We start from the raw sequence: 25,560 nt of genomic DNA, 5'->3' as shown, positions 1-25,560 counted from the left end.
TTAATCTTAATACCGTGTATGGCTAGTGTGGTCTCAACATCTCTATTACTTTTCAATAATTTCATATTTTTGACCAAATACATCCAAAATTAACAATTCTAATGCAGTTCTTGAAAATCTTAAATGTTATAATTTCCAATATGTCTTTCTTAGAATCGCCATTTTAGTATTACGAAAGTAACATCAAACATCTGGTTGCAAATAAATATTATTATTAATATCATTATGATGATGATCTTCCAGGCAACATCTAAGCCACTCAATACTAGAACAGGGATTTTTTTTCCGAATGCATTATTTCTCAACCGGAGCGCAGCAATCGCAATCATTACCAGTCAACCCTTGATATCGCAGTTTAAAATGTTTTATAAATTAAGAATCCGACCCTTCTGTGTGCAGACGCTACTGTCAACTTCCACATATATAGCAAGTAAAATTAAGACAAATATAGCAAGTAGCATAAAGTCATATAAGTGTTATCAAACATACAAACATTCTGACGGACTGAGAGGTATAACATAAGCTAATTAGATGCATCATACATTTCAAACAAGTCAATCACAGTCTGCAAATCGTTTAATTCTTCAACTCCACCAGGCTATAATAAATCTACCAAAGCACATTCATAGTTAGCCGCATAGTTCACAACAGTTTGTCGCGTACATTTCATAAACCAAATGAAATCGGCATTGTGATCTCCTTTTCGCAAATAAAATGTTCTTTTGCATTACACCCGCGGTCATTCCATTCGTATGTGTAGCTGGTCGCTTTGTAGTATTGAAGGCAATGCTCTGTGTCTGGGTGGTTTGGTTCGCCTGGCCCCCAGGCTGTGAATGAACCGATAGGGGAATAGGTGGAAGCCCATACCCAGTGTCCTGACTGAAGGATGTCATGTCCACTCGTCCAGAATCCCAGAGACTTATATGAATCTAAAAATAAATATGGTTTGTTTATTACAGTATATACAGTATTACAGTACACCTAATGTTATCAGTATATGTATATTAAACCCAGTGCTGTCCTCGACTTTTATAACATTTAGAGATTTAGAGCTTCACACATATAATCTTTTTCTTCAGATTCACATTAGTTTTACAAATATACCTATGTCTGTTATGTCTATGGGTCAACCCTAACGGAAATGGCCCAAATGTTTCAGATCGGAAACCTATAGGTCTTAAAGACCTATAGGGCGTCCTACAGGCAATTTAGTAAGGAATAGAAAAAATCTGACCTTTATATCTCAGCAGTTGTCCTCTTATTGCCATATGCTCTTCTTTCGTCTCAACACTGACCAATTTAGCGCCGAAGGCTTCACAAAAATGGTTACTCTCAATCCACGTTGAGAGGTGGATGATGTCAAAGTAGTAACATTTCCCTCCCAATATGGTGAAACCATTGGGGCACAGCGGCCACGTTGGTGGTATCTGACGCAGAGCCAGGTTTCCTCGAAGAACTTATGTTGACGAAAAAAAATCCTTTGAGCGATACTTTAGCCTACTGCTGGTGTTTTTCAACTGTTCTCTGATTAAATGATAGCCATTAAACAAATGTAGTTAATAGGTTCATTAACGAAATTCATAGAAGTTAATTTAAAAATGACTTTACTCATTAGAATAAATTGTAATAACGTTAATAAAACGTTTACTTGGCGATGCACTTCCGCTTGTTACCGCTAGGAGGATGCTGAGCAAGACGCACTGCATGGGTCCTTCAACCGCCATGAATGATATATGTAATCAACAGACCAAAAAACTGACTGAATGGAATAAGCGACCCAAAAGGCTTCTTATATAGTCTATGCTGAGTTATAAAAACTGAGTCAAATGGGTTAATCAGCTTCCACTCCTATGGGAAAACGGCAGAAATATTTCCTTCTGAGATAAGTTCAGTCATGCATAACCCAATTTAAGTCTCAGATAAAAATGTATGTTACAAGGAAACAAATTCGCGATTTATCAACACATTCAAAATATCTCTCTACGAGTTCTTAGGCGAACCTGGTGACAGTCACAATACCCCTATTCTCAAACAAAATTACTGGCTACCTATAAGAATAAAGAACACGGATTCTTTAAAAACTTTTAGTTTACTGCTTTTTACAACATGGCCCCACCATATTTATGCGATCTTGCAACAAATTGTACCCCCCCCCCCTTCCCGCCGCCCATTATGCACTTCCGACCATTTGATCTTAATATCGTGTATGGCTCGTGGGGCATCTACATCTCATAATTTTGACCAAATATAACCAACTTTCAAAATGTCTTAAAGTTCTTTTTTAAAATATTATTATATTAAAATATCGAATTTCTTAGACTCGCCATTTTTAGTATTATAGACGTAATTTATCCAACATCTGGTTGCAAATAATAAATGTTTTTAATATCATTATGATGATGACAATCTACCAGACAACATCTAAGCCACGCAATACTATAGCAGTGATTTTTTCCGAATGCATTATTTCTCAACCAGAGCGCAGCAATCGCAATCATTACCAGTCAACCCTTGATATCACAGTTTAAAATGTTTAATAAATTAAGAATCCGACCCTTCAGTGTGCAGACGCTACTGTCCACTTCCACATATATAGTAAGTAAAATTAAAAAGAAATATAACAAGCAACATAAAGTCATATAAGGGATATACAACGTACCCGTAGAAAAAAATTAAACACCGGCTTAATGTTACTTAGCATATTTCGTGTGATAGTGGAAAGCAGTGCCTGCACACGGCATTCAGAACGACAGGGAATTTAGTTCAAGAAACAAATGGTGGTCCGAGCCTCGGCATATGTCACGGTCAGTACTTGCCTACAAAAGATATATATAAAGCACAATACTTTTGAAATTACAGGTAATTTATAGAAGGTCAGAAATGTGAAAATAATATAAAGATGACTTCAATTTTCCACTCATGCACCCATGCGACGTGGTCATTAAAAAACCATGTCAACAGAAAGTGTAGTATTACATTGGAAAAAAGATAACGATACGGATAAAGGACGAGTCTTTGCCTGCAGCATTTCTCTCCTGATGTTTAAATTAAGCAGGCGACACCAGATACAGAGACCGACCATTAATGTGAATAATGCAACTGCGTGCGTAACAGGTTTTGATACAGGCAACCATTAATAGGGTGATAGTCATATAATTATTCATATACACTTGACTATTGAAAAATTTTATCGTGTGCATAAAATTGTATTACGATAGTAGTTCCTCAAATATTGATTACAAATTATTCGTTTTTTTTTTTTGCATGCATGCATAGGCTCTTGTAGTTATTGAGGTCAATAACGCAGTCCTCTCTATTGTCAACTTCAGGGTTAGTATTGTAAATAGAAGAGCTGAAAGCTTGCTCTGAGGCATGTCAAAGTAGGGCATGTCAAAAAATACATGCATAAGTTATTTGAGTTTAGCCACCATGCCCACACACCCGTTCCCCACTTAGCCTTGTACAGGTATACGAAACGTCACGAGGACATCAGACGCAGGTGTGTCAAACTGGGGATACTGGGATTTTATCAGGTAACTTCGTACACGTAATGTGTTTTGCTAGTCTAGACCTAAAATGATCTCTGCGCGGCCACCTGACACATAAGGGGCTAGAATAGTGGTGGAAATAACGCAGAAAGGTAATACGATGTGCATACTACGTGGCGCAACAGTATATTTAGTTTTAATGGCACTCACCACCGAATTAGATAATAGTTATACAGTTAAAACCCGCAGTTTAGTCCAGTTTAATGCACGACTCGGCACTTGTATGATGTCGTGCTGCACACTGACCTAGGAGCTATATTACTACAGGGCTCACCTTAACCTATCGAAGATAAGATGACACACAATCGACTAAAGGTAGACATAGTATTAAATCAATCAAATTAACAACGAAAAGTCAGTCTCTCTGTGCATAAAGAGGTGCATGTTTCATATACATCCTTGGTGAACACAGTACAGGTAGTTGCATGTACATAGATTATATAGCTATAGTGTATGGTTTGTCTGACTACCTGAACACCATGCATCAATATATGTAGTGTAGGACGTAATATGACACCCAATGACAAAAAATATGTTAACTGTTCATGCTTATTTTTTTTCCTTTGATTTACGGGAAGTGGATAAATGTTTACGTAGTAAAAAAAGAATTGACACGTCTTGTCTCAGTGAGTTTTATTAAATCAGTTAGAAGACATAAACAGATAAAGATGAATGCTTGTCATTATATGATGTTAGACTTTGATATTGATATAGAATAGCCCTTGGATCAGGGAAAGACAACAAAGCCATTAGGAGAGATTCATTTATTTATTGAATGCATATCAATTAATGCTAAAAGCCAAATCTCAACGCAGCGTACCCGCAGATTTCTTAGTTAATGGCTGGAACACCTGAGTATATATTAACGTTAATCACTTGTATTGATTGGTTTGGCTATGTTAAATTTATCTAAAAAGAATCAACTCCAGGCATCCTGCACCCTAGATCTGTATAAAACGCAGACCTACTACAAAATATACTAGTTTATTCTTAAATGATAAATATTTTAGGAGCATTTCGTATGTTACACATTTGGAAAAATTACAGTAATTATAAGTAATTTTGACATTTTGAAGACAACTCTTGCTCGGGTGCGTGCAAGTGTGTGTGTGTGTGTATGTGTGTGTGTGTGTGTGTGTGTGTGTGTGAAAGAGAGAAAAGAAGGGGGTTTCTTTGGGTGCATTTTACCTGTCTTATGATTCCCAGAGTATAAAAAATGATTTAAATTCGACAGCTTAGAAAACGAGGTACTTATATATTTGGAATATAAATCATAAATATATAAATTTGGAATGATTTTTGCACGCATCTTGTCAACATAAAAGAAATAAATAATATTTCCTGTTACCCAGTCTGTTGATGTCTGTAAGGTGAGAACAGACAATGAATAAGTTGCATAATCTGATTATTATTATAACAATATACATCACCGTGACTACGCCAGCACTAGTACCTGAATGTAATGCATATTAATGAGAGGGGCACTAAATTTAGATTGACGTATCTGCAGAGTGAGAGTAGATAATGGGAAAAAAACAGGGAAACTGAAATAAATGAGGGGTCGCTAATGATAAAGAACATTAAAATAAACAGCCGTAAGTTCTGCATAGTTTTTTCTTTTTCATTCTTAATGTATCTCTATTATGAGAAAAGTAAACAACGTGAGTGCTCAATGTTTGATACATATATGCTTTAATGACTGGACTGCAGTTATATGTTCCATGCTAGTGCTGCATAAGAACAATAAACACTTGTATTATGGTTGCCAAGATACTGTTTCATGTGATATCTTGGCGAAAATATTTCTTTTGAGCATAAAAATGATTAATGCTTGTTTAAAACATTTGTAAAGGACGTCGGAGGCGTTGTAAATCGGTATTTAAAAAATAAACGTCACATATTAATGTTAAATTTAAATTATTTTCTTGGTGGCATTCAAACTTTGCAGCACTAAAAATAATGCTTAAATGTAATTGCGTGTGTTGTCGATAAAAACGAGCTTGCCTCTGGTAGTTTTGAAATACAATAGCAAAAATACAAAAAAATGAGCATAAAACGTTGAAATGCTGAATTTTTGTATGTAAGTTTAGAAACAGGAGACAAAAAATAATGGCAGATGAGGGTCTACGTGACAAGCAAAACAAAGAGGGCCTAAAAAACTGGACACATTAATGAAAGCATAAATGTATGCATGAAAGGATGAATGAAACGACGGATGAATAGAATGAAGATTGAATGAATGTTTAAAAAATCACATAGTAATATGAAAATCATTGGTTACAAAAGAGAAGTGTAAATTAACAATGTGGAGATCATAATGCTTTAAAATTAAACTTGTATCATTCCTATATTTGAAGTGTTAAAAGCATGATATTAAGTAGATATCAAGAAGCCATTCGAAAATTAAAAAATGTTAAATAAACAAAATATTCGTTATAAAGACAAGACAGTGCTTGATCAATGTTTCATCGGATTATAATGTTTATTATATTATCATGTGTATGTGCTTTTTAAGCAAAATGCTTGAATTTTACTTGGACAAATAAAACGAATTGAATTAGACTTTCAACCAAAAAGATTTGTGTTCGTCTGCCAAATATCACCTTTCTAAAATAAATACACTACGATTACTGATAATGCTGATAATTTGCCATCTATGTATAGTTTTGCAATAGCCTACATGAAAAATATATAAAACACAAAGTCAAAGATAGCATGTATTTATGTGTTTATGTTTTTTTTTTAGATCTAGAAGCGCAGACCAGTAGGTTACGTCAATTATGAAGTGTCCCATCGTCATCAACAAAAAGCTTTTGCCCTACAAAGCGTACTACTTCCTGAATTGCGCAGGTACGATTGTTCAATTTTGTCTTTTGAATTTTTTTCTGTCAACATAAATCTCTTAGACACCTAGTCTTTGAAATTCCCGTTAATAATTCTCTTTTGTCAGATTCAAGTCCACTAACTGTGTATTTAGGGTATGATCCACATTTATAAGTGTAACGAATCAAAATGGTTCATTCCTTTGCATTCTAAAATGTATAAAATTTATTTCAGGCATGTCGTCATTAATACCGTATATACCCATATACATGAAGTACATTGGCCTCACAGCTTCGGAATCCGCAATAATCATAGGAGTTATGCCTTTTATATGTTTCTTCGTGACTCCAATATGGTGTATGCTGGCCGATAAATATCACAAACACAAGGCAGTGTTGATTCTGTGTACAACTGTGAGTCCACTACTTCTGTCAGCTAGTTACTTTCTTCCAAGAGTACAAAACACCGAAGGATCCGTTCAGGTATTTATGCAAGCAAATGAAAGGATGCTCACCGTCAGTAAATGCCAATTTATTGGACAAAATTTGGAGAATAAAATCCAGTGTGACCACTCAAATCAGGAGGAAAATTCACTCCGTGTCACAGAGAACTGCAGGCTGTTATGCACTAGAACTAGCGTTGACACAACAAATGGCAATGATCTTTATTATTCAATACATCCCATACAACTCTGTAAAACAATCAAAAGAGAACGCTATATATATTGCCAAGAATTCGAATACAAGACCAATCTTGTCGTGGAAAATATATCGTTGGTGCAGACTGCTGATATGGGTTGTCCCCGGTATTCGGTGACATCATTCCACGTGTTTGGTTCTCGCTTTGATTCAGTCAAAGCCAATTCATCACTCAATTTAAAGTGTGATCTGATCTGCGAACAGCCCTCAGCCAAAGACAATAAAATCTATGACTTAGCGACGGACCACTTTTCAATATTTTGCCTGTTCTTCCTCCTTTATTTACTTTACCTGCTATTTCACGTTCCGTGTTTTAGAATTATAGACGCAGTAACATTGGTTGCGTTAACAGATGAAGATATTACCAAATGGGGTCGAACGAGAGTATTCGGCACCGTTGGGTGGGCACTTTTTGCGTACTTCTCCGGGGAACTCATGGACATGGTGGGCGGACCGAAATCGGAGTCAAATTTTCTTCCTGCGTTCCTGCTCTACGTGACATTTTCACTCCTAGCTGCGGTATCTGCCTTCTTCGTTAACATGGACAAAGACATACACTGCGCCCAGCTACTGAAAAACCTGTCAGATCTCTTGAAGGATTTAGAGATCACCATATTCCTAATAATAATGTTAATTTTCGGCATGTACGCTGGGGTACTGGCAACATTCCTAAATTGGTATCTTGAAGAACTATGCGCTCCTAAAAGCCTTATGGGTCTGGCCACCGTAGTCGCAGCAGGAGCAGAGACGATAGTGTTCTGCATTTCAGGCTGGATACTTTCCAAAACTGGGCACAGGCCGGTCTTTTACTTGACTCTGTTTTTCTTTTCGGTTCGCTTTGCTTCCTATTCACTTCTGGTCAACCCGTGGCATGTCCTGTTGATAGAGCCTATTAACGGTATCACGTTCGGCCTCATGATGGCGGCAGTGACGGAGTATACGGGCGTTATAGCCCCGCCCGGGATGGCGGCCACTTTACAGGGCCTGGTGGGAGGAATACACTGGGGACTGGGTAAGTGTCTCAGGTTTAGGAATAACCAAATCTGATGCTTGTGTCACAGTAACGCAAAGTGAGGAGGTGTTTTGACAAGGCTATGAGTATAGGCTCATTCCCAATGAAATTATCGTTCTACGTAGATTGATTAACCCCGTGGGGACTCTCGCTGAATGCAATCAGATTAACATCTAAGTACGCTTATTGTATCCAACGTAGTTGCATAATCACCAGCTCTTCTGTATTTCACTTTACGCCAGGAGGATGCATGTTAATCTGATTGCTTTCAGCGAGAGTCCCCACGCAGTTGTAGGCCTATCGGTCTACGTAGATCTGGTTTCATTGAGAATGAGTCCTATTTAGATTAAAATAGCATATTAACACAAACCATTATTAAACACTAATTATTTAAAATATAACTTTTGTAAAAAAAAGTATGCTGCTGAATACTTTTTAAATTTTTTGTTAAGATTATAGGCAATCAGAGAGCCTATGTTCGCAACAAGCGTCCGTTTTTCATTTCCCAACTTCAAAACCTTAATGCTGTTGTGGAGAACGTGCTAGCATACTACACAGAACAGCGGTTATTGAATATTATATTTTGTATATCACGCTGGGTCTTGGGTCGAAATGAGCATTTGTGTCAAACATGACGTAGTACCAGTTTTGGCATTCTACAAATTTAAATATTCACTGTTTTCCCCGAGACACATCATTCTGGCGCTGCCTCATCTATACTCCATTTTTTTGATAAAATGTAAAGCAATATACAGAAGTGAAATGATTGATATCTTTTTAGGGCTTGGGATCGGATCCCTTGTAGCTGGACAGATTTACAACAAATTTGGCGGTGTTGTCACGTTTCGTGGATCTGCTGTCTCTGCGCTGGTGGTGCTGGCCATAGTGTGGCCGTTGGAACATTTCGTGGTCCGCAAGCGCAGACCAGATCCGACAGACAAAGGGGAGCTTATAGAGGAAGAAGATAATTATACTACCTTGAAGCAGCCTATGCTGACTAGTTTGGACTCTGCGTATACAAATTGACTATGGATTTTTTTCTTTCTTTTTCCTTTTTTTGTCTAAGAGTTGGGTAAATGAGGTGATCTTAGCTGCAAACGGCTGAAATATTTACTATTATGTCTTTTTTAGATTAAAAAAATCATTAATTTTATCATTAATTTAAATTTACCAGTGTGTGAATTCGTTCTTTCTTTTTCTTTTTTATGCACGACTCATAGCACTTTTAAGTTTGGAGAGGGTCTGTAAAAGATCGATTTCTGAATTCAGATGACTTTGTAAACTTTTTCAGTTAAAAGTAATTGACAGTTATCCCTAACATTAAACCCCTAACCCAACATAATTCTACGGTATTGGGCGGATTCCTTGGATCATATAGATTATCTACGCTGTAATACACATGCACTTATGTAAAGGTGGAGGGGAGGGGGAGGTCTTTGCTTTCGTCAAAAACTGTGATTTATTCGTCCTGTATTCACATATCAATATTGCTTCAAGAATAAAGAAATGTATGCCATCCCATTGAAAGTTATGCTGTGCTTTTATCAAATGAATAAATCGAGCGAATCTGGTCAATTATTTATGAACAGCAGTCTGTAGTAAAAACCGTAATTCCATCTTTGAGGATTATATAGAGCTCCAGAACTATACTATTGTAGAGGAAGGTTGTATATAACTGATCAATCATTTACAACAGACACTTATATAATATTCGGGTGAGAGATGACATGTGAAATATGTAAAAAAAAAAAACAACAATAGTATAGTTCTGGAGGAGGAGGAGCGCAGTGTGTAAATTCGTTTCTGTGTTTTTGTTATTTACAACCAAAGTTCATCACCCTGAGCTTCAGAGCTAACTTGACACTAACCTTTTCACTGTAGCCTATCTCCATCGTGTCAAGTAACGCGGATCAACTGGTTGTGAACGCAGCCTTACACAACAAAACCCCTTAAAACCCACCAAGATGATAACTTTAATTACCTGAGAAACGCATATGTGCCTACAACCTACACTGTAATGTGATACGAAATGCTTTGATATTAAAAATTTGATTCCAATGTTTTCATTGCATTCGAGTCGCTGCCATTAAAAAAATGCCGATTCATTACCCGGAACGGTAGTATTACCTACTGAACACGATTATAGAAACTACTTACAGATGTGGTATGAGATCGCTAGAGTAACAATTTCAAGATGATTCCGAATAAAGATTTTTGCCTATGTCCGGTTCCCGGCGTAGATAAAGATGATAAAGATGGTCATATGGTCTGAGACTTGTAAATGCATTCAGTAAAACAGGTCGTATTTTATAATAAATTATTGAAAGAAGAAAATGTCAGCTTGAAGTAGTGAAAACGTTAAAAATCCGTATATGCATCTGACACATGCATTTTTGGCCTAACGTATTAATAACGTTATTAATGCTAGACACTAAACTCAGAAATATGTTCGTGCTTAAAAAGAAAAAACAAACAAAAAGAAAAAAAAAGGTCGCGCGTGTTACCAATGCTTTCATTTTACAGTCACTCCCCTGATGTATTAAATTATAACTATCTAGGTCACTCTGATTGTGTCGCCCATGACATGTAGGCTACATTTTGGCAAAATAACAATCATGAAATAAAATAAAATAACATTTTTCAAACATCAATTAACCTTATGTTGACAGCAGTATTAATGATAAAGAGACATTTACTAGTAGCTCATACATGTAGGCAGTAAGTCTATCTCAATATTGAAATTTACATTTTGAGGATAGGCCAATCAAAAGTGAACTATTTAGAATTATTTTCATCTTACAAGCACAGTAGTAGCTTATATATTACATCACACCGCGCCGCGTCGTTTTTTATTCATGGATGTTGGTATATGAATCAATTATTTATAAATCAGTTTCTATGTGCTTTGTCGGCTTCTATATTATGTGAGCGTGTCCACAAATCACAAGACATGTAAGCATGGTAAAGTCTGTATTAACACAAGAAGACATACATCCGTTTTGTCCGGGCAAAAGTCCAATTTACTAGCTAGGCAAGTAATGTACACCATTAAGGAACCTTGTAAATTCTTACTATTTTAAACATTGTGTTAATCAGTTTAAGTGAGCACTACTAGTAGTACTATAACAACTTGATACTGTGACGCTTGAAAATAAGCACGAGTAACAATGCAGTTCGTCACTGTAGGCTACGCGCTCATTATCGTCTCAGTGAATAGGCAAAAAGCACTCAGGTTTAATAATGATTTGATTTTTTCTTCAGTCAACAGCTAATACTGAGATAGTTTTAACCTCCAATATTTCGATGTCTATCAGGACATCTTCATTATTATAACTTAACACAGCTGATGAAATTCTTCTCTGACACTCAGGTATACCCTGAACATTAAAACCAGTAAAATTTGTTATTATTGTATTGTGACAATGGCATTTTTAAAAAATAATAAGTAAGCAATTTATATAAATAGGACTACATTTAATAAAAGCACAATAAAGTGAAGCAACAGTTAAAAAAATAAGCCCTTTCCGGAAATCCATAAACCCACGTGTTCATCTGCCGATTGTGATCATGAGTCACGCCACCTAACACGTCATGTGTCTGCGGTGAAATTATTGCATTATACGACGTAGTACCAGTAGCTGCTCCACGTGTAGATTGAAAGCACTCGACGATAGCAGGAGCCTTTGCGACAGGTGGATAAGGCTAAGAAAAAATCGAGATAATATAACAGGTAGGCCTAAATGTCGCCTCTTGTATATTGTGATATAGATTAAGTATTTGGTCAACGAGGCCTTACGGCCTTATTCACTGTTTTTGTTGTGATTCTTTATAACAATGCCAGCATGATCGGTATCATTAAGAAAACTGCGGTCATCTATATGTAATTTTTAAGCAAGACGTTTAAAGTAGAAATTAAGTACGTTGGTTCATATGTAGGCCTACACCCTGTATACTCGTGTATACTCTACAAAATATTCATGTTTTCTAAATAACAGTAAATGCTCACCCGCAGGCGAAGCCAGTATTTTTATATGAGAGAAAAATATATAATTCAAGGCTGTATAAATTTTTGTCACTTAATGCAGGAGCAGTTTTATGGCTCGGTTAAAATGCACTGTGCCGAATACGATACAGTAGAAAGTGGTATTAATATAAGTCAAGACAATAAATATTTTATGCTTGCATTTCCACACTGCCTTATGTTGGGCTGATATGTTTTTATTTATAAATTGACATATAGATGACGTCACTAACTCGTAGCTCGTTCAGACTGATGTCTCTCTCGCGTGACATTCTTTGTGATGGTCCATCAGTGGTCAAGCGCGACGTTTGTTTTTCGCCCATGACCCTATTATTACTTCATAAATCGATCTCTGACATGTAAATGCAGTCACAGATACTAAAAATAGCCGCTCGCTGTACACTTATGACGCAGTGAGTGATTGTGAAGGCCTTTTGTGTAAACAACACGCTTATATACTACATACCTACGGCGTTCTACCGAATCTTCCTCAATCTGATTTCAGGAAAACATTAATAATTGGTAGATATAAGACATCTAGGGCCATAATTTCCGGTGCAAGATCTATTAATCATGGACCCATAAATACACTCGGGTCCAAAGTTTGATAAACACATCTACAGTATATATATAAAACCACTGCGCTTCTCTGTTATTTTAATCGAAAACGCGCAGTCGAAGACATTGTTGTTTGAAAACCACATCAGGCTTTAAACATTTCTACGGGATTGTTTATGGGAACTTGGTAACAGGTGTTTTATATATATATATATATTTTCATATTGATTGTAGATAGTGCATACTTATGTTTAAAACAACCTGAGGTTTTTCTTTGGAAATACTTATTTTGAAAAGAAACCAAGATGATAGTAGTTCAGTTCACCATACAATTTTGGGATTAAGACTTTTCTCAGCTAACCTTGCGTTATGCCAAATTTTATTTTTGGGTTAGATGCCTTCTTTCCTTTGTTAAATTTTGTTTCATTTTATTTTAATTTAAATTTTATTTTAAACCAATATTGGAATAAATCCCTAAACCTTTAACTCCAGGAAGCGGAATAGTAGTAACATGGCTCCCAGAAACCTGGTTGATGCGTCTCCTGTACCCGTCGGTGAACTCTACGATGATATAGCGGCTGTAGAAGAAGAGCCAAAAGTCCAAGTGCCGATTAGAATTGTTTGGAGGAACGTGGTTCTTTTCTCGTTACTTCATATCTCGGCAGTCTATGGCATTTTCCTCATTCCCCAAGCAAAACTCCTCACAATTGCCTTTGGTAAGTATAACGTGTGTGTAGACCTGTCATAATTTTTCAAAGAATTGATATTTTCTTAATTATTCATTCTCAGTAAGAACTCAAAACTAACTCAGAGTCTCAGATTATCCAATATTTGGTTGTGATATGGGTTTTTTTATCTGTCCGTTTCTCAGTTTGCGGAAGACAAATCATTTAACATATGTGACCACAATACGTCATGCTGGATTAGGGGGTCATCCATTTTATCATCACTTTCACAAGTGTACAAAGAGTAGACTTTATCCAGACCCCACCCCTTCAGAGAGTACAAGGTAAAAATCTAAAAATGACACCCTAGCCATTCCGATCATACATCATTTTATCTTTTTCCAAAAGCGTACAAAGGGCATTAACCCCCCCCCCCCCCCCCCCAATTGACTCACGGTCTGTCTAGCTTGTGAAAATGACGATTAAAACGCATGTCCACTTTACTGAAAGGGTAGAGGCTACTATGCTACTCATGCGTGTGAAGGGGACCAATGTTTTGATCAAGTAATTAACATTGATGATCTATTGACTTGACCTTCCAGCCATCTTGCTGTACATAGGAAGCGCCATGGGCATCACGGCAGGTGCTCACAGACTGTGGTCTCACCGGTCTTACAAGGCCAGACTACCTCTGAGGACCTTCCTCGCTTGTCTACAATCTCTGGCTTTCCAGGTAAAACATCTATACCGACATCGAAGTAAATAATGCAAGATTAAAAAGTAATGTTTCATTTCGATGTTGTATTGTATTTTAATATAGCAAGCGTAAAAAACGATCGCCTCTCTCTCTCGCGCGCGGGAGGTGAGCCGGGGGTGGGTGGGGGGGGGGGGGGGGGGGGAGGGACGGACTTGTATCAAAGCACATTGGCTTATAAGTACAAGTAGAAAAGTAGAATTTATGGTCAAACACTTTCCCTTTTTTTCATTCCAGAACGATATCATTGAGTGGGTCCGAGATCACAGAGTGCATCACAAGTACTCGGAGACGGACGCAGACCCCCACAACGCGTTACGCGGGTTTTTCTTCGCGCACATCGGCTGGTTGTTGGTGAGAAAACATCCCGATGTCAAAACCAAGGGGAAGCAGATTGACTTAAGCGACCTTTACGCTGATCCTGTGTGCGTTTATCAAAGAAAGTAAGAAGTCATGATTTTGTTTATCAATTTAGTGACGAATGTGAATATATTATTTGCCAGGGTGTAACCATGGAAGCATATATACTTTCATGGTGTAATGTACTTGAACGTAAGGAGTTTTAGTGCTATTAGTCATTGTGTGAAATTATGTAAAATTAATAGTGGTGCGTAGTGTTTTTGATCTTTTTGAATGAAATAAAGACGTAAATCTCCTTTAAAAAGGGCGATAGATCGTGAGGGCAATATATATTTTATGTATATTCCAAACCCGCAGCTGAATCTATTATACTATTTCGTGCAGGTTCGTGAAGGTTGAATCATAAATTGGTGTATTCATATACTAGCTGCTACTTCTTAGATGCATAAAGATGCATATATGAGAGACGAGTTTTATCAATCGTAGCGGATTTTTATAACTGGTATTTATTCATATCTATGAAATTCAAACATGAAATTATTTTAATTCTTGCAGGTTTTACTACCCATCTGTTCTGCTGTTCTGTTTCATACTCCCCACGGTGGTTCCGTGGTACTTCTGGGGCGAGAGTATTTGGGTTGCCTACGTCATATGCGCCCTCTTGCGGTACTGTGCGGCACTAAATGCGACGTGGCTGGTCAATAGCGCCGCACATTTATACGGAAACAGACCGTATGACAAAAACATCAACCCTAGAGAAAACAGAATGGTAGCATTTGGAGCGATAGGAGAAGGATTCCATAACTTCCATCACACTTTTCCTCATGACTATTCCACCAGCGAATTCGGATGGCGTAATTGTTTAAATCTCACGACTGCTTTCTTAGATCTCATGGCCGTTTTTGGCCAAGTTTATGACAGGAGAAAAATATCTCCTGAACTTGTTATGCGACGAAAGTTAAGGACTGGTGAGGTGACAGATAAATGAAATTATTATTAGGCAATATATGATGTGCACTGATTGTGATACGAACACAATAGCCAGTTAGTGATTGCGTTAGTTGAACATCTCCAACGCAATCACACAACCAGTGTATTAGTATAGAGGAGCCGGCCACCCTTGTACGAACGTACTAGGGAATATCAATGTTCCAAATTTTATCGTTGTGCTTTATTAATGTACAACATGCGAACTCATGTGAAACTTAAAACCAAAGAACAGGGGTCTCGCGCATCTTAATTAAAGGAAACACTAAGTACTTGAAAGCATTTTATGACTTTTGTTAAACAGGTGCATTTGTACTGCAGTATAATATGTACTTAAGATATGTTGTTCTTGCTTGGTGCCTCTTGAAATTGACATATCACTTATGCTTTAACTGCCACTTTTTTTTTTTTAATTCTAATTACTTTTATCAATGTTGTCGATCCCCTTTCTGTATGACAGGAGATCAAGTCAATCGAAATCTTTTTAATCTCAAGATTGTGGTTTTAATTATAAGCTATTCACTGTGGGGTTTTAACAGAAGAAACGTGCAGCACACAATTTTAATAAAAAGAAGAGAAAATATTATATAAAATACCTTCATTCAATCTATTTATTGCATTTGGTCCATTTATAGTGCAGCCATTGTGAAGAAACGACCGTCTCATGATTCCATGGTACAGAATTGAAGAGCCCATGCTCCAGCACTCAAAATGTCATTTTTCCTACATCCCTTACAGCTGTGTGCCTATGACAGGGTACACCCTAACCTTATAATTGTATCCCTTTTTCCCATTTTATTAAAATATATTAAGCTATATTATTGTTGAAAGCAAAAAATAAACCATTCATCACTGATTTATGCCTTTGTTTTAAAATTTTAAAATATGAATCTAATTATAAAACTAATTATAAATTTAATTATACTTTAAGTAAATGAAAATACAGAGTAGTACAAAAACATCTCTACACCACTGTATAAAAGGATTACGGATTGAATTCTAATAAACATTCAGTACACAATGAATTAACAATTTTTAAAGATTTGAAAAGTATGATCAGATTTTTCATAAATTCCAGGAATGGGTCATTCCTTATTTTGTAAAAAAAGTTTCCCTGAGCCATGAAATATTAGATAAAAGCATTCATATTCTAGCAAAAATAGCCATGCCTGTACATGGTATGTATTAAACTAAAGGTCTTAAATAACCTGCAGACTTCAAGATGTTTTCAATAATTGACCAGAAGGTAAAAAAAGGATATCATTATGCCTGCATATATATCACACTTTGCATATTCATTCCTACCAGGTAAGCTTCACTGTCCTTTTGCCAAGTCCATGTAAGTTGCACCAAAGCGCATATTCAGGTAGTCGAGAGCACCGATTGGTTCATATTTGTTGGAGCCATCCAGGCACGTGATCATCACCTGATCGTCTGGCTGAGCAAAGAAAGCAATTGACTGTCGAGCTTTAGAGAGTAACTCCTGGTCCTGTGGGAATAGCACCCTATGCTTCTGAAAGTGAAAGAGATAACGGTTTTTAATTTATAAGATATTCACAAAATTAAATTAGTAACATAATTTTTGACAAAGATTTTTTTAAAGTTTGCTAAAAGCAATGTCAAATGCTGAAAATTAACTTAATTTTCATAATTTAAAAGTTAAAAGAAGTTCTTAAACAAAGTAAACCACCTGCAAGACAACACAACTGAAATATATAAAACTGTATCATAATGTATGCAATGTAAAAAAGTGTTTATACCAGTATATTTCTTTCATTGACATCCACACAAAATACCCCTGTAGCACTAAAATATGTAAACACACATGTACAGCAAGGCTTTCCCCAGAGAGCTGTCCAGCCATCATTTGGACAGCCACTGGCATCAAAAGAAGGCCTATATTTTCAAAGACAGCTTAAGAAACATTGGAGAATGATAGTATATTTGTAGTTGGACTCCCTAGATATGAGTGACCAAATTACACATCAACCTTTTGGACACCTTGTACCGGAAATCCTGGGGAAACCCTTGATACACAAGTATGTGCAGGCCCTTAGCCAGAAATTTCAAAAGGGGGGGTTCTGAAGAAGTGGAACTTTTTCCATAAAAACTTCATGTACCTAGATCAAACTTTACCCAGAGTGGACCTTTTCCCAGCAAAAGGGGTGGTTCTTTTGAAACCCCCCCCCCCATGGCTACAGGCCTGATGTGCCTACGTCTATTGAATACTTACAGCAGCTATGAGTCTGTCTGCAGCCCATCTCTGCATTAAATCTCCTATGTTAACAACTATAGCACCAGGAATGTATGGAACTGGGGTGTAACGGCCGTCATGAGTTAGTACCTGGATATCAGGAAAAAATCAAGGAATTTTGTAGCAAATTGTGAGTAAAACCTCATATGGTTACTACTTATATTAATATAATTTATAACTCTGTAAATGTCACTACAGGAGTAGGTAGTTTAACTAGTATGTCAAATTTGAGAAGCAAATATACGGCCTAATATTGTATGCTTATTGGTGTAAAACTGGAAAGTAATTGACCAAATCTTTGACTACAAATTTCCAACTACAAAAAAGCACACATATCTGCTACACTGTTGATTTAGCTAATACACAAGAACTCCATACTTAAGGACTCTTGCTGAATGCAATCAGGTTAACATGCCTCCTCCTCACTTTGAGTAGAATACAGAAAAGCTGGTGATTATGTAAGTACATTGGAAACAAGAGGTGTGTTAGTCTGTTGATCTGATTGCATTTGGCAAGAGTCCTTGTGAAGTTAGTGCACATTGGCTAGGTGAACAAAATTCATTACGAATGGTCCCTACAGGAAGCCACTCACCTCAAGACCTCCCATTTCTCTCTGGTACACCAGTGTTATGGACCCAAAGTCAGAATGTTCTCCACACCTCACTTGGTTTGCTTTTATTGAGGCAGCGCTAGGCACACCTAAGTGTAAGGGGATGTAGAACAAATAGAAAACTAAATTACTAAGATTGAGTATAACAAAATGCTTACCACTGTGTAGCTGGTGTATTCGAATACAATGATGGCTATAGTAAAGTAGTAATTAAAATATAAATAAACCAACTAAAAAAACTTCTTACAAAGTCAATGCTTAAAAATCTAAATAAATTTAAGAAATACAGCAGTACAATACAAAAATCAAACTCCCTAAACTACGCTTGAGCAAGGGCTTAACAATAGATATTAATAAAATAACATGCAGTGAACATTGTGCACAAACTATTATACAGCAGCCAAATCACATACAGGATCTTTTGCCATGGATTCCAAACAATCCCAGGACTGGGCAAAACAAAGCCAGAAATATGCCAGACCTGCAAGTCGGTTGCATTTCTAACCATCACTGGTTAATATTAAAATTATGTATAAATCCCAATTGTGGAACTTACATTTAGCAACGAACTGAAGTTGCAGCCTCCACCCACCCTCAACCCAAGACCTTTCACTAAATAATGGCCTGGATGGACTGGCCATCTGATTTACTGACACACAGCTAGCAAAAGTCTTGAGTGCCTATTCTATTTTATCCTTCTATTCTAATCCTCTTAGATGATTAAAAACATTCACTCTTCAATGGCTTTGTTCAGTGTATACAGTAGGTAGTCTACCTGGATAATACATTGTTCTCAGTGTAGAGGCATTGCCATCCTTGCCCAGCAGCTGGTGAGTATTCACTAGATACTGTGGCTCCTAACATATTATAGAAATGAAAATAAAATTAACTACAAATCTTACAATAAGGACAATTTGTGTTATGGCAATTTGCAAAGTACTGTTATTTTTCTGCTTAGAAGAAAAATCACAAAAAAGTTCCAGTGTCCATAAATACTAAACATCAAAAATCAAGTTAAATTATTCTATGGATAATCGAATATATTATCAAAAATTTTTTTCCACTTCTGAACACAATCTGTAACCTTATCTTACGAAAAGTAGTAGTGTATAAAAAATTGCAAACACCCAAGTGTTAAAAAGCCAGTAGTTCTGACCAAGTCTAATCCATAGGCCATGGCTTCTAATATCCTCAATGTTAATTGACTGGAAAGGTCCCAGAATTTCTCAAAAGTTGTCTTAAATTTTGGAAGCTCTTCATCAGGCCATGGCTAGAAACAAAAGTTTGTTTTAACTAGAGGATCAGAGAGGCGATACCGCCTCCGGATATTGTACCACCAGCTGGAGTAAGCGCATTTGTATGCCCCCCCCCCCCTCCTAAAAGGGACACCATCACCAGTCTTGTGTTTGACAAGCTCTATAAGATGCAATCAACAAGAGTTCTCAAAATATGCAAAAAAATATAACTAAAAATGGTACAATCAAGCAGATTTTCGAATTGACTTGCATTTTCCTACCCTTGATCACTACTGTATTCTCTAGACAAAAGGCCTATTGGTTTTCCTTGAAATGTGTTGTCAATGGTGCATATATGCTGACAAAAGAGAAAACCTATGGGAAACATGGGCACATCTCTGCTAGTTTTAAAGATATGAGAGGCAAGAAAATATGCAAAGCTAAGTTCATGGTGAAAAAGTAGGTCAAAGGTCAATTTCAATATCATAGTATATGAATTTCTATTCAAGTTCCATAGCAACCATGGGCATTTCTTTGCCAATTTTGCAGATTTAAAGGCCAGAAAACATGCAAAAGTAGGTCAAAGGTCAATTTCAAGGTCACAGATTGCTAGTGTATTACTTCCTATTCAAGTTTAATAGTAACTATGGACCTATCTCTGTCAGTTTTGAAGATAAAGGTGAGCAAAAATTTGCTAAGTTCAGTTCATAGTAAAAGGAAGGTCAAAGGTTAATTTAAAGGTCACACTTAGATAGCCAGTATATGACTTCCTATTTAAGTTCAATAGTAACTATGGACCTATCTCTGCCAGTTTTGGAGATAAAAGGGAAAGAAAATCTGCAAAGTTCAATTCATGATGAAAAGTAGGTCAAAGGTCAATTTCAAGGTCACACTTAGATTGCCAGTATATAACTTCCTTTTCAAGTTCAATAGTAACTATGGACCTATCTCTGCCTGTTTTGGAGATATAAGGGAACGAAAATTTGCAAAGTTCAGTTCATAGTGAAAAGTAGGTCAATGGTCAATTTTAAGGTCACAATAAATTGCCTCTAATGACTTTCTATTCAAATTCAATAGTAACTTTGGGCATATCTTTGCCAGTTTTGGAGATAAAAGAGAACAAAAATTTGCAAAGTTCAGTTCATGGTTAAAAGTAGGTCAAAGGTCAAATTTAAGGTCACAGTAAATTGTCAGTATATGACTTCCTATTCAAGTTCAATAGTGACTATGGACCTATCTCTGCCAGTTTTGGAGATAAAAGGGAAAGAAAATCTGCAAAGTTCAATTCATGATGAAAAGTAGGTCAAAGGTCAATTTCAAGGTCACACTTAGATTGCCAGTATATGACTTCCTATTCAAGTTCAATAGTAACTATGGACCTATCTCTGCCAGTTTTGGAGATATAAGGGAACAAAATTTTGTAAACTTCAATTCATGGTGAAAAGTAGGTCAAAGGTCAATTTTAAGGTCACAATAAATTGCCTCTAATGACTTTCTATTCAAATTCAATAGTAACTATGGGTGTATCTTTGCCAGTTTTGCAGATAAAAGGGAACAAAAATTTGCAAAGTTCAGTTCATGGTAAAAAGTAGGTCAAAGGTCAAATTTAAGGTCACAGTAAATTGTCAGTATATGACTTCCTATTCAAATTCAATAGTGACTATAGACCTATCTCTGCCAGTTTTGGAGATAAAAGGGAAAGAAAATTGTCAAAGTTCAATTCATGGTGAAAAGTAGGTCAAAGGTCAATTTTAAGGTCACTGTTAAATTGCCAGTATGCGACTTCCTATTCAACTTTTACAGAAACTATGGACCTATCTCTGCCAGTTTTGGAATTATAAGGGAACGAAAATTGGTAAACTTCAATTCATGATGAAAAGTAGGTCAAATGTCAATTTCAAGATCAGAGTAAATTGCCTCTAATGACTTCCTATTCAAGCTCAATTGTAACTATGGACCTATCTCTGCCAGTTTTGGAGATTAAACGGAACCAAAATTTGCAATGTTAAGTTCATGGTAAAAAGTAGGTCAAAGGTCAATTTCAAGGTCACACTTAGATAGCCAGTATATGACTTCCTATTCAACTTTAATAGTAACTATTGACCTATCTCTGCCAGTTTTGGAGATAAAAGGGAACAAAAATTTGCAAAGTTCAGTTCATGGTGAAAAGTAGGTCAAAGGTCAATTTCAAGGTCACATCTAGATTGCAAGTAAATGACTTCCTATTCAACTTAAATAATAACTATTGACCTATCTCTGCCAGTTTTGGAGATATAAGGGACTAAATGTTACAATTCTGAGTTACATATTTTATGGCCGCTACTCCCGTGAAAATGCACTGATTGACCCCAAATTCATGGAGATGAAAGATGACCCAAAGGGTAACACTTTCCAATATAATTATTGGTTAAGTCTGTGTAGTGTCTGAATAACAGTGCAAATAATATTTTTTTTCGTAAAAAATTTCATTTTTTTGAAAATTTTGGCCCATTTGACCTTGAAATAAGGGTCAAAGATCTAATCCAAGGGCATATTTGAAATCTACACATATGACTTTTGGAAAGCCGTCTGTAGAAAATTTTCCCATAATTCCTTCCGTAGGGTAGATAATTGGCATTGAATTTTCAAAAATTTTGACAAGGGTGCATTTCAACTAGCGTCACGCCCAGGTCAATGCACCGACTGAGACAAAAAAACCTGGGGGTTCAAGTTGAGGTTATATGTGACCTAAATCCAAGAGATGGGGACAGGGGTCATTGCGGTCTAGGAGGAGAAGCGGTAACGGTGACTTGTATCCGGCGCCAGTACGCGGAGCCGGCGGAGCCGGCGGAGCCGGCGGAGCCAACGGAGCCGGCGGAGCCAACGGAGCCGGCGGAGCCGGACGAGACGGGTCGGGACTAAAACCATGAGTACCGCCAGCGTACACGCTGGTGGTACTAATTAAATAAATAAGAAACTGATTTGGTCAATAAAAGTAAAAATATGACATTTTCCAATTTATAAAATGTTTATTTATATAAATGAATTACAACAAACTCCACTGTTATCTATCACTATTAAACTGCATTGAGTTTGGCACTACATGTATGTTAAAAACAAAGAAAGATGACATATTTTTAAATAAATAATATTTTTAAAATAATGTGTATCTCAATAATATTATGGTAATAATCAGTTAAAAATATACTAATACTATCATTCTATGAATGGTATGCTTTTTTGTTTAATAAAAGATCAGCTAATCAAATTACTGCCTTTATTTCATAACCTACTTTGTTCTGACTTTTGGGAGTAAAATTGAACGACTCCTTAAGATCTGATGGCCTCTCTTCTGGATTTAAGCTAAAAATATGAAAACATATTTAAGTATCAAAACTAACAAAATCAAATGACTTTAAGACATTATACATTCACAGACAACGTACCCTAATAAATTTGAATATATGTCTTAACTATTGCGAAGTAATTATATCAATAAATAATAAATAATTAAATAAACATTCAAAAAAGTAGATTATGATTTCCTTACCCTTCTCTCTCCAGTTCCACATACCCATGGTTGCTGTCTTTGGCTTTTCTGTGCTTCACTTTTACTTCTGTAGGCAATGCAAAAAATTCTTCTGATATCTTGAAAATATCTGCAACCTAAGCAAATTATTACTATTAAGGCAATGTATTTATCTCTTGGTGTCACAGCTGCTCGCTTTCGCTTATCTATCAAAATATAAAACACTTGAAGCTCAAGGCTGAAATTGTGTCAACATACATAAAAATCCCCAGACACATCATCAGAAGAGGAGCCTGAGAAGGAAACTGGTTGGAATTAAGGGAACCTTTTAAATTGGTGTATTTACTGAGTGCAATATATTACAGGAAGATTTTGGAAAGGGGTAATTTTTATGAAAAAATCTACTGGCCATTATTGTCCACTAAATTCACATGTTCTAAAACAAATCTACTGATCTGCAGGAAATTTTATTGGTGGCAGGCGTTGAAATGCAGGCTACAATACCTCAATTTCCGAAATTCCGTGGTTGACAACGTTGAAGAATCCAACTGTCTCGAAAGCATTGATAATTTGCTGCCCTGCTTGTTTCAGATTTTCTTCCTCGCGCACTTTGTTTATTGCGCACCCTGAAAAGTCTATAAGTGGTATTTCAACACCAGACATCATGTACCATAAGTCAGAACTACATCACCTACGAATGACCGATGCATGTGTTTTGCACGGCGATGATAATGCACCGTACTTTACTTTAATTATTATTGTGGACGGCCGATGGCGCCACTGATCACTTTATTCTAACAGGTGGCATGAAAGCCATGTGTTAGGGCATCGTGTTTAACGTCAGATAAGGAATGAAATGCAATGCTTTTGGAAAGGAAAAAATTTTACACCACCCTTTAAGTTAAGTAACGTTAATTTTTTTTATCTAAGGGCTCTTCGTGGTTGAAAACATCGGTAGCCAGTTGCTTCCTTTCGTAACATCTTCGAAACAGAAACTAATGGTTGCAGAACCGGCAGAACTCACAAGTGAAAATGTAGGTTTACGAGTATTTTTATTTGTTGAATTTGCATGAGGATTTGTAGATCATAAGAAGACTAATAAAATAATTTTTTGTTAAGTAAATATTGTCAGTCAGCTAGTAGCAGTTAGAAAAATAATATAAATCAATAGTGAAATTAATCAAGTTTGAAATTAGAACTTCCTCTATTTGATTCACATATAATCTTTAATTTAATGTTGTATTTGTAGTTTTTCCTGGCTTTGATGTTTATTTTGATCTTCTTCCAGGATATATGGCACTGCATCTTGAGCTTATATAGAAAGAAACGGTTGCTGAGCCCCTCAAAAAGAGACCAGACTTGTTAAGTTAATTCTGAAATGGAAAATTCTAACAATGGCACTCCACAACTAGCGGACCCATGGGTCTCACCAGACAGGTCAATCTGTAAACAGCTAACCCACCCGGGGGAAGGGTTGTACACACCAAATGAGGGCTCTATTGTGACAGTCTGTATCAAAAGTGTGCACATTCCTCAGGATGTTGCTGCTGGTCAACTATACCAGTATGACTGTGGGAATATTGAGATTACCCTTGGGTTCCCAGACACTTGGTGCAACGAGAACATAGAAAAATGCATTGAGAGTATGAAACCAGGGGAGGTGTGCGAGGTCTGTTTCTCAAGAGATCATAAGACCTGGGATGAATTTAAAGATGATGAAGCTAGTAAAGTTGTCCTCCGTGTTACCTTGAAAAGTGTCCAGAGATGCACAGATTTGTGGGAGAGAGAGCCGGAACTAATTTTACAGATGGCACAAAAATGCAAAGACAATGGATCAAGACTGTTTAAAGAAGGCAACCTGGAGTATGCTTCTAAACACTACAGTAAAGCTTTGAAATATCTCATAATTTTAAGAGGGTGGGATGTAAGCCCCGAGTTAAATGAAAAGATACGAAGTTTGTCTACTGTGTGTTATACCAATATATCTCTTTGTTTGCTGAGGAATGGCTCATATGAAAATGTAGTGAGAAGTTGTGATAAAGCTTTAGAAATTAACCCCCAGGATGTTAAAGCTCTCTTTAGGAGAGCTAAAGCAAATACAGAACTGAAAAACTACGATGATGCCAAGATGGACTTGGCCAAGGCTGAGGCAAAAGAGCCAGGAAATCCTGATGTAAAGAACCTGAAAAAAATTGTTGAAGAACGTTTGAAAAATTCAGAAAGTACCATAGCTGCAGGGATGCGAAAAATGTTCGGTAGTTGAAAATAAATATTTCTTTTGCAGAATTAAAGTTGGAGGGTTATTTTTACTTTAAAACCAACAGGATAATGTAAATGAGATGATTAATCAAATATTATGCAAAACTAAACAAAAATAGAGTAAGAATTTAAAAGAAACTCAGGTTTAAAGTATATTTTATGGTGTTTGAAAATATGCATATTATCAGTTCAGTAATACAGATTTTATGCTTGTAAAATAAATGACATTACAGGACTGCTTGAATCTCTTTGAAAGCTCGTTATTATC

The 25,560-nt window shown here is 36.5% G+C and overlaps 5 protein-coding genes across 8 annotated transcripts; 3 read left to right on the top strand and 2 right to left on the bottom strand.

Annotated features, from left to right (window-relative positions):
• Nucleotides 1-558: 558 nt before the first annotated feature.
• Nucleotides 559-1,809, bottom strand: LOC106175261 (salivary C-type lectin 2). Its single transcript, XM_013557171.3, has 3 exons — nt 1,649-1,809; nt 1,235-1,456; nt 559-929 (listed from the first exon to the last, which is right to left on the bottom strand). The coding sequence occupies exons 1-3, from the start codon at nt 1,722-1,724 to the stop codon at nt 667-669; spliced, it is 561 nt and encodes a 186-aa protein (XP_013412625.3). The 5' UTR covers nt 1,725-1,809; the 3' UTR covers nt 559-666.
• Nucleotides 1,810-3,323: 1,514 nt separating this feature from the next.
• LOC106175280 (major facilitator superfamily domain-containing protein 6) lies at nt 3,324-9,610 on the top strand. 2 transcript variants are annotated; one of them, XM_013557194.2, is made up of 4 exons: nt 3,324-3,533; nt 6,295-6,398; nt 6,606-8,081; nt 8,863-9,610. In XM_013557194.2, the coding sequence occupies exons 2-4, from the start codon at nt 6,329-6,331 to the stop codon at nt 9,105-9,107; spliced, it is 1,791 nt and encodes a 596-aa protein (XP_013412648.2). In that variant the 5' UTR covers nt 3,324-3,533; nt 6,295-6,328; the 3' UTR covers nt 9,108-9,610. The 2 variants fall into 2 exon arrangements, with proteins under 2 accessions (XP_013412648.2, XP_013412647.2); XM_013557193.2 differs by lacking the exon at nt 3,324-3,533 and adding an exon at nt 3,534-3,640.
• A 2,044-nt stretch (nt 9,611-11,654) lies between these two features.
• LOC106175286 (acyl-CoA desaturase) lies at nt 11,655-15,830 on the top strand. 3 transcript variants are annotated; one of them, XM_013557207.3, is made up of 5 exons: nt 11,655-11,811; nt 13,153-13,376; nt 13,928-14,058; nt 14,317-14,522; nt 14,995-15,830. In XM_013557207.3, exons 2-5 carry the CDS (start codon nt 13,172-13,174, stop codon nt 15,425-15,427), a joined length of 975 nt encoding a protein of 324 aa, XP_013412661.2. In that variant the 5' UTR covers nt 11,655-11,811; nt 13,153-13,171; the 3' UTR covers nt 15,428-15,830. The 3 variants fall into 3 exon arrangements, with proteins under 3 accessions (XP_013412661.2, XP_013412659.2, XP_013412660.2); XM_013557205.2 differs by lacking the exon at nt 11,655-11,811 and adding an exon at nt 12,732-12,847; XM_013557206.2 differs by lacking the exon at nt 11,655-11,811 and adding an exon at nt 12,749-12,854.
• Nucleotides 15,831-16,009: 179 nt separating this feature from the next.
• On the bottom strand, nt 16,010-23,806 carry LOC106175262 (uncharacterized). Its single transcript, XM_087007528.1, has 8 exons — nt 23,538-23,806; nt 23,055-23,170; nt 22,798-22,867; nt 19,447-19,560; nt 19,066-19,147; nt 18,273-18,379; nt 17,660-17,770; nt 16,010-16,939 (listed from the first exon to the last, which is right to left on the bottom strand). Exons 1-8 carry the CDS (start codon nt 23,697-23,699, stop codon nt 16,742-16,744), a joined length of 960 nt encoding a protein of 319 aa, XP_086863654.1. The 5' UTR covers nt 23,700-23,806; the 3' UTR covers nt 16,010-16,741.
• An 86-nt stretch (nt 23,807-23,892) lies between these two features.
• Nucleotides 23,893-25,536, top strand: LOC106175290 (FK506-binding protein-like). The gene is made up of 2 exons (XM_013557212.2): nt 23,893-24,067; nt 24,322-25,536. Exon 2 carries the CDS (start codon nt 24,412-24,414, stop codon nt 25,294-25,296), a length of 885 nt encoding a protein of 294 aa, XP_013412666.2. The 5' UTR covers nt 23,893-24,067; nt 24,322-24,411; the 3' UTR covers nt 25,297-25,536.
• Nucleotides 25,537-25,560: the final 24 nt, after the last annotated feature.

Source organism: Lingula anatina, chromosome 3 (assembly GCF_051362555.1).
Source record: "Lingula anatina isolate TDL-2025a chromosome 3, LinAna3.0, whole genome shotgun sequence".
NCBI lineage: Eukaryota > Metazoa > Brachiopoda > Lingulata > Lingulida > Lingulidae > Lingula > Lingula anatina.
This window is presented reverse-complemented; position numbering and strand designations above follow the sequence as displayed.